Source organism: Mastacembelus armatus, chromosome 17, assembly GCF_900324485.2.
Source record: "Mastacembelus armatus chromosome 17, fMasArm1.2, whole genome shotgun sequence".
Taxonomy (NCBI): domain Eukaryota; kingdom Metazoa; phylum Chordata; class Actinopteri; order Synbranchiformes; family Mastacembelidae; genus Mastacembelus; species Mastacembelus armatus.
Window position 1 is genome coordinate 16,275,992 of NC_046649.1, and position 9,648 is coordinate 16,285,639.

General features: G+C 37.3%; 1 protein-coding gene across 1 annotated transcript; it reads left to right on the forward strand.

Moving 5' to 3' along the window:
• The first annotated feature begins 936 nt into the window (after window positions 1-936).
• On the forward strand, window positions 937-9,420 carry tmie (transmembrane inner ear). The gene is made up of 4 exons (XM_026314312.1): window positions 937-1,044; window positions 3,464-3,581; window positions 4,424-4,573; window positions 9,113-9,420. The coding sequence occupies exons 1-4, from the start codon at window positions 937-939 to the stop codon at window positions 9,418-9,420; spliced, it is 684 nt and encodes a 227-aa protein (XP_026170097.1).
• Window positions 9,421-9,648: the final 228 nt, after the last annotated feature.

Sequence of the window (9,648 nt, forward strand, 5' to 3'; positions counted from 1 at the left end):
TTGTATCAGGTGGATGTAGATTTGAGTATTTTAAAATGAATATTTCTTAATATTTCTCAAGTAGAATATGAAATAAGTCCATGAAAATATGTATAGCTTTAACCACAAAATGTAATGTATGTATAAGTATCACACTGCTGAATAACCTGGACCATCCTGTGACGTTAAAATACAAGATAATATTTTAATTGTTTCTTTATTTTCACATACTTTCTATTTGCGGTGTGGCTTATTTTAAAAGATATTCTTCCCATCACGAAATCAGAGCAGCTATAAACCATGCACACAAAAGCTTTAATTGATTTCACTTCTGTGTTTAAAACAAATGACTGCAGCCAAAGTGATTTGACTCCAGCATTTAGTTTTCTCTTCAGGCAGATGCATACAACAAAATGTGGATTTCACAGTAGACTGCACTATATTTGCCACGCTGAAGAGAGAAGGCTGTAAGAATGCTTTACACTCCCGTCATCAGAGGCAATAAAGATGACGCTCACAGCCATTTGCTTCACTGTCCTGCGCAGGCCAACCCTGGTAACTGTTCTGCCCATCCCCCCCCACACTGGGTTAACTGCTTTTCCCCAGCAGGATGAGCTGGCTGTAAACCACACCAGGTCTATTAATTAATTAATGTACTCTAACTGCAGGCTTGGCTCCCTGCACTGTAGCGGAGCCTTTTTCATCTGGCTGCAGTGGTGTATCTGAGTTCCTGCAGTATTGTGTCAGAAATGCAAAAGACAGAGGAGAACAGCAGCAGGTAACTGTGGATGGGAGGAAGACGTGAGCGCCATATTCAGTATTGATCACCCAGGGCCATTGTGGTCCTCTCCTGTATACGGCGTCAGAGAAAGCAGGCAGGCAGACAGAGAGGAAGAAAGGAAGAGGCAGAGGAGGAGGAGGGGGAAGGCTGGCTGCAAGGTGAAAGAGGGGGAGAGAATGGTTGGGGATCAGCCGGTATGTCCACCTCATCTCCTCCGGGGCTGGGGAGCAGTGCTGCTGTCTCAGTGTTTGTCCTCTGTGTTCTCCCAGATCCCAGATCCTGAGGTAAGAGCCTAATACAGCACCATGTTCTCCACAGGTTTCTTTCAGGAATATTCTGGGGGTTCTTTGTGATGGGTACAGGTCCTTTGCTGCTTTACCTGATTCATGTTTAATGTTTGGTCGCCACAGTTTTAGATTTATTTGCCTTACTTGACAAGCTGTTTTGAGACCTGATACATAATATAATGTTACATGAACAACCAAGCCAAACGTGTAAACACTGCAAACAGGAAGATGAATGTGAAGTCCTAGTATAGCAAGTTTATGTTATGTTTAGGCTGCTAAACCTGTTACATTTCAGAGAAAATGGTGTCTAAAAATCATTATGTTCTCTGGAAAGAAAGGTAATAAAAAATTATGCTTCTGAAAAATAGGGAAAGTGTGAAACTCAAGTTAGTGACAGAAGCTGCTTAATAAATAAATTTGATGATAATATATGTGGTAATAATACAGTCAGCCGGTGATGTATATTGGTAATTAATTTGCTCTTAAGGTTAAAAAAAAAAAAGCACAATACAATAAAAATGTACATTTAAAAATCTTGGCTTCGAACATTAGATCTTAGATTACCAGCTCTCAAAAACAGCTGTGTTCTTTCTTATCATACAAAAGTCTTTTTAAATGGCCTGAACAAGATTACTGCTAAAAAATGGTCATAAATTAGTGAATTGTGGTGATATTTCTCATGTTGGTATCACAGGTATCTCTCATCTTTTATTCACTGTCATTCAGCCTTTTCAACTGAAAAACGTACTCATTGTGCCGTATGGTGTAAATATGGGCAGGAAGAGAGAAAACAAAAGTCTGATAATAGAAGACAAGGAAAATAAAACTAGAATGTAGCCAACGTCCAAGTCACACCATATACCACTTCCTGAACACCACTTCATTCCTGTGTTTCCCAAGGGCGATGTGCTACATAACGCTAAGGGTCCCAACACTTTTACCCATACCATTTTTATTTGCTGTCAAAAATCAAATTCTTCTGAATTTGTGTTTTCTGTTCTTTCAAGAGAAAACTTGAGCCTTACAGTCACTAATCCTGACACATGAAATTCCCCTCCAGAGGGAAGGACTTAGCATTATATAATCAGTATTGAGGCAAAAAATAGTGCGGCAAATATCCTCAAGGCTTATCCTCCCATGGGAGCAACACAAACAGTGTAAATTCATTCAGAAGATTTGCTTTGTTTGTTGGTGGTTCGAGTTCACAACTCCTCTAGTGTGCTGATCGGGAAACTGTGTGGAAGCCCTGAAGTCGGGTTGCACTGGCACATTTGTCAGATTCGCTCGCTGAAGCTTATTAGGTCTGACAAACAACAAAACAAACAGCCCGGCACACAAAAGAGGGCTACAAAGTCATACACATATTCTGGAAAAGGCGTGTATGAATCAGTAAAGGCATCAAATGTAATAAGTAATGTAATAAGTGTCCATTTCTTACCCACTGCTTATTGATTTATAAGTGTGCAGTTTCCAAAACAACCTTGTATTATCCAATCAAACAATCAATATACAGTGGACAGGGAGAAATCATCACATTGATTTTATTAGGTTATTGACACCCTGCTGGCTCCCCCACCCCAAACTACTGTTCTGACACAAAGCAACACACATACAGTCCACACACAGATTTTATACTTCAGCTCTAGAGAGAGGTGTTTTGAAATGCAATACGTGTTTGTTTGAAGAGTATTGACTTAACTTTGTGCAGCATAAAGTTAGAATACCTAAGACCAAAACGTTCAGATAAAATGCAGGAAGTGTGGAGAACAAACTGACCTCCAATTGCATGGTCTCATGTCAGTCAGGTTTGTAGACCTCATCTCCCCATGCTGGTGTTGAGTGAAGAGAGATTCAGATGGAGACAAATGTACAAAAACTCATAGGTTACGTGGATACTTGCTTTCTTGGCAGCTGATTAAGAAATGAATGACATTTTGTTTTTTTAATATTTTGGAGAACTCAGTTCGTACAATTGTCAAATCTTCATAAATAAACAATACATAAAATGAATATGTTAATTATTCCAGTTTCCAATGATTTCCAATTTCAATTGTGATCTATGGTTATTCATTTACCCTTGGAAGTCAGACAAATAGGGAGGTGACTAAAGACTGCTAAAGAAGTTATTTTACCTACCTATTATTGCCAAAAGATCAAAGTATCACACAGAAACCTAAGCATAATTTTTATATGATGGTGATGTTTAAGTTTCTCTAAAATTATGTTTACTCCATGAGATAACCCTGACTCTGACCCTATCCCTTCACCCTAACCTTAACCCTGTAACTCTAACCCTACCCTAACTTTAACATAACCCTAACCTGTCATAAAACCTGTTTGTGAAGGTTTAGTTATTGTGTGCAGACACACATTGAAAAAAAAAAAAAAATGTTTTCCCTCTTTTTTTTCCCCGCAGCTTCTACCCACAGATCCTCCAAAGAAGCCGGATCCTGTCACCTCAGAGACTGTTGTTTTCTGGGGCCTGCGGTTATGGCAGGTCATCGGCATCTTTTCAGTATTTGTTTTAGCAGTTGGTCAGTACATCTAATTCACTTCGTCTCACCCTCACAAAGCTTTCATGGAATATTCAGCTATCTTGAGAAATAATTGCTGCCAAGGATGTTTATAAATGCAATTATGCATCCACAGTGTGATTATGAGAGCGTGATTAGCAGTAATAATGGTGATATTATAACAGGAAAGACTAGTATCACAAATGTGAAGTGAGTCATCCAATCATTATCAGCAACTATAACATGACCACTGACAAAGACCATGGTAGGAAATGGTGCTTTCAGCTAAATGCCAATATTGCACGGTCATAATGACAGTGGTAACATAACATGCTGAAGTTTTGAAGGGCACAGTGTTACCATGTAGCCAGTTATTAGCATGCTAATGCTTGCCAATTAACACTAAAGACAAAGTACAACTAAGACTGATAGGACTGTCATTAGCTTTGCAGGTATTTGGCCCTTTTTGACCTGGTTATGGTGCTAGATGAAAAGTCTGGTCAAGTTATTAAAACAAATCCTGTGGAGCACGAATGAAAACACACCAACACAGTCATCCCCAGAGCTACTACTCTGGCATCACTGAAACACCTGTAGCGTATCTTCCCAAAAGGGCTTCCCACTTAGTGACCATATAGGCCAAATAGTAGCATGTCCTGACGTTGCATCCCTATTGTAGCAGGAGATATACCACGGATCAACTTTAAAAATCACTTAAAAATACTTAAAAACTTTGGCAAGCTGTAGACTAGATACCACTGTAGTTATTGTAATTGGTTTTACTGACCCTTATGGGTTAGCTGGTAGTAACAGGTCCTACTTAAATAAACACATCATGTCTCTGTTGTCCTGTTTTCTTTCAGTTATAACACTGTGTTGTATATTCAAATGTCGAATCCCGAGAACCAAAAAGGAAATAGAGGCACGGCATGCACAAAGACAGGCCGCCAAGAAATACGCCAACACATTAGAGACAGTGCCACCTCTGAATGAGCTGACAGAAATCCCAGGATGTAAGTATGTCTTTAATAACTTCCCAGTATTAGTATGTGTCTATTACATTGCTAATAATAGCAAGCGGGAGCTCCAACTCTGGTGTCGACTGGGATGTTTTCCCAGAATTGCTCTGCCTGTTGTTAACACTCTGTTTGAAGCTGACCTTGTTGGCTTCAAATGGTGGGTCCAAATGAGAAAATGAAAAATAATGTTTGATAACAACTTTCATACATTGAAAGCAGATAACATCAATAAATTGCATTGGGTTCTTTATACTGACTTTAGAATAGTCTGTGATTCTTTTATACAAAGAATACACCAGAGATCTATTTGGTGTGGATGGACAGATACATTTTGGATATTATTAATACTGGAATTACATTATTTTAAAGCTACAGGATCTGCTGGACAGTAGACAGTAGACTTTACAGAACATTTTCTTGGGAAATTGTCTCTTTACCTTTCACTTGTCTTTATCTCTTTACCTCACAAAACCTGCTGCTGTTTTCATCATGTACCATTCTAAATATCTTTTCTCTTCTCTTCTCTTCTCTTCTCTTCTCTTCTCTTCTCTTCTCTTCTCTTCTCTTCTCTTCTCTTCTCTTCTCTTCTCTTCTCTTCTCTTCTCTTCTCTTCTCTTCTCTTCCTTTCCTTCCAGCTATTCCAGATGCCACTGCACTACAGTCAGTTTCTGAGCAAGTCCAAACTCAAAGTGTTAACAACAGCCAGCTCTCAGTAGCTAGGGTCAGCGAGGAGCACCCTAATCCGCACACTCTGCCAGAGACGGAATGATTTTTCCTCCTTTTCTTCTGCTCCTATCTCTCAGACACTCCTGAGGGTAAAGCAACTTAAAAAAAAACTGTATATATTGGTAGACACTTTAAAAATCCCATGTGTGCATAAAACCCCCACCTATCCTGCAGTTAGTCCATCTTGTCATCCTTGAACGCTCATGGGATGAAATTCAAGCAAATGAAAATCCGTTTTTCATTCAGCTGCTTACCGCATCACTTTTGAAATTTATATCCAGAAAATAGAGCACATTTTGAATTTTCTAACTTTTGCTTGCTCATGAACTTGCAGTACAGCAATTACTGCTTGCAGCAGAAAATTAAAAACTTTTACTCTAGCTGCAAAATACAAATTTTACTGCTGTTGCAAATATGATTCCTTTAGGGCAGCTGGACATTTGTAGTTTATACCTTTGTAAGTTGTTTCTTAAAACCTAAATGTTTTTAAAATGGATGGATATGCTTTGCTTCATGTATTCATGCATGACAATGTCAAGAGCAAACAACTTGAAACATCTATTACAGTTACAACTGAAAGTCCTAATGCATGCAGTATGCCTCATGTCTAAAGTCTGTGCTCTTGGTTTCTTACCTTTTCTTTTAAAAACTGAGCTTTGAATAATGCAACCCAGTCACACTACCTTCTGCTAATATTAATTAAAAATGATCATTTATCTTAGCACTGGTCTCATTGATGTTTTTACTTTTCTTCTTTCTCTGAGGAATTTGGTGTGTTGTCTTCTCTGTATCTAAACTACAGCAGCTGATTTTTCAGGTGACAGTGATACACTGACGACATCCCCTGCCCAGTCCTGTTCGGCTCGATGACACATTATACATTTATATACACACTGGTATATACACTGGGTATTTTGAAATGAATTATAGAAATAAATCAGTGAGCTACCATAGCTTTTCTTGCATGATAACTGTGTGAACTAAGAAGTGGCTTAGAGTTCAGAAAATCGTATGGTAATCCTACTGCTGAGAGCACCTGTGTCCAACAAAACCATTATGTTTGCTTCTGGACTGACTAAAGACAAGGGTAACATAAACATACATGCAAATATGCAAAAAAAAAAAAAGCCTTTCACCATTAAGTATACAGCATTATGCTTAGTATATGCTTAAGGTACACTGATATAAAATACTGAATAATAAGCTGACAAACCAAATCACCACATAAAAAGAAAATAGATTAAATGCCATGTTGCTGAATGTAGTGAAAACCCTAATAGAAAATTAAATTCATAATCAGAACTTTAGATTATGTTTGCAACTATGTAAAACAACAGTCCACTTAGGAAAAGTTTCCCCAAAACAATCATTACAAACCTCACCTTACACCTCATCTCTGCTTTGTTTGTTTGCGGTTCAAATTCACAACCCCTCATCTCTTATGAATGCATAAATACATTTTTCAGACATACCACAATGCTATCAGACATTTGGAGACAATCAATATTTAAAATATATGAATTGTGTAAAAGTAAAAACTCTGGAAACATGACAAACACTGTGAAAAGACATTGAGCTTAAACAGTTTCACTGCCAATATCTGTTGCACTATGAGAAAGAGAAGTAAGGAACAAATGCTTATAAATGCTATATTACCCTTTTTATTCAGCCTCCCTCACAAGCACCCACATTTACTTTTCTGACATTACCAAATGCATAAAATGAAGATGTGTTCAGTGTCACCATTGTTGCAGCTGTTGTAACAACTCAGACACATTTCTCACACATCTGTACCATACAGCTGTGAATGGGCTGTGAAGAAAAGGTTGTTTGAGGTTCACAGCACACCGACTGATGAGTGATGGAATTGCGAAAAGGAATTTGGACTGGTTAGTTCCTCAGGATATAAACACAAACCTATTTTAATAAACACATGCTTATAGTCTCTATATCACCCCATTATTAGTATTGTCATGAGGCAAATTCTGGTTAGCAGGCACATCATTTCAGAGTGATTTATTAAATATCATGATGCCAAAATGCCCTGTTCAAGGCATGTTTACCCTTAATTACTGCACAAAAATACACATTGGTGTAAACAGTACAACAGAAAGGCAGAAATGCACCAGCCTTCCAAGTCTGAATAATGTGTGTGTCTAGCTGAGTCTAACATATAATTGCAGTGGCTTATCTAGCCATTATCCCCCCAGCTATAACTCAACCCACTTATACACCATATCTCCAAGTTGTATTAAAAGAAGAGTGTTTTAATGTGTGTGGTTGTTGTATTTCTGATTGCTATTGCTTTTCTCTGTTGTGGAGTAATCACAAGATGTCTTCTTTGTATACTACATTCTCAATGAATATGCATCTCAACTAGAATTTGTTCCAAACAGAAAGAAATCCAGTCATAAATGTTCTGCTGGTTGAGCGATAATGTTAACTCAGCTGGATTCACAGAACACAATAAAACAAAAGCAGAGCTAAAATAATTGCAGGTTTTTGGTGAATGCTTTGGAAAATTTTGTCATTTGCTTTTTATGCGTTTTTCTATCCAATATGTCTGCATCCTTTTGTGGAGCACCAGAAAAATGTTGGCTTTGCTATTAGAAAAGCATATAAAAAAATAATTAAAGCACAGAAGCTCCATTAAGCCCCAACTGAAAACTTTCCTTAGAACAAGGTGCTCAGGTGTAAAATAACATGAATGTTTCTTGTTCAGATAGTTATAGGTGTACTCTATAAACTCTTGCATTAACAGATGCTTGTTTTGATTGTCAGCATAATTTTAAGACAATGTTTTTTATTTATCAAATTTATCAAATCAGGTGTAGAAACAAATGTTATCTCAAAAGTACCTTTAGTTGTATGAACAAACAGAAATGTTTATTTAATTTAAATGAAGAATAACTTCAACAAATTGGTACCAAATGTATAAATGATGCTAACGTTGCTCACTCACTCTAAACACCTAACCCTAACCATTAGCCCTGAACCCTAACCAAAATCTTCGAACTCTAACCCCTAACCCTAAGTGATTCAGAATTTCCATATGCAGGCAACTGATTATTTTTGAATCGTTTAAATGTATTTTTGCATTCATAGTGTAAAAGCAGATTTGGAGATAGATATTTGCTTTAGATAAGTGTCCATCAATGAGAATTTAAAGCAACATTTTGAAACTTTGCCTAGTCTTAGATGTGAAAATCAATAAAACTCTAATATCTGTCCATTAAATGTAAACTGCTAGCAACTGGTTAGACTCTCAAGCAGAGTCAACCTCACTGTTGAGCTGTTTCTAGTTTGTGGCATTGTAGTTACCAGACAGACAATCTTTTTATATAACACTCTGCAAGACATTTCCCAAATTATCAATATTTTATTGTAAACATTCTTTATTTGTTTTTCAATTTCAACATGCACTGTAGATTTAAAGATATTCAACCTCACGACCTGTGTTAGCTGTGTACATCCTCAGGATATCACTGCTTGAAAAATGAGAAAAACTGTCTGTTGGCCCACACAGAGCTGAATGTAAACTTTTGTTCTCAATCCATCCATCTGTCCATTACCTATACCCGCTCATTCCTAACCAGTGTTCTCAATCCCTCATCAAGAAAACATTTCAAACTATTCCATTAAAAGAATAAAGAAACATGTGCTTTAATGTTCAGACTTCCATGAGGCCTTCTTAAACTGTCATTCTACTGGATAAAACTCTACTGTCCAATTATTTTAAGGGGCAGGATCCTGATGATACCTGATGCTGCCATGAAGCCTTTAACACTTTCTCTTCTTTTTCTGTAGCTGCAAAAGCAGAAGAAAAAGAGGAGGTGACAACAGTCTCTGGGAAAGTGGATGCTGATAAAGGAGAGAAGAAGACCAAGGAGGGTAAGAAAGAGGGCAAAGGTGCCAAGGAAGGTAAAGGAGATGAAAAGGATACATCAACAAAGAAGCAGGGTGAAAAAGGTGAAAGGGGGGGATCGAAGAAAGAAGATACTCAAGGAAAAGGGAAGAAATCTGGAGAGAAGGGAGACAAAAGGGAAAAGAGTGACAATGGACAGAAAGGAAGCAAAGGAGAGGCTAAAGGGGGAGCTAAGAAAGCTCAAAAGTGAACTGTCTCCCACAGAGATACATGAAAAAAAAAAAGTATATATATATATATATATATATAAATACACGTATATAGATAGATATATTTTCCACTGCAAGCATTTTGGAAACTTATTTTCTAAAATTAAATTTGTATATTCTAATAAAAATAAAATGAAAGAAAGTTTTATGTTGGTATTTTGTATTTTGCCTACATTAAAATGACAAAAATTGCAAGAATGTAGATTACA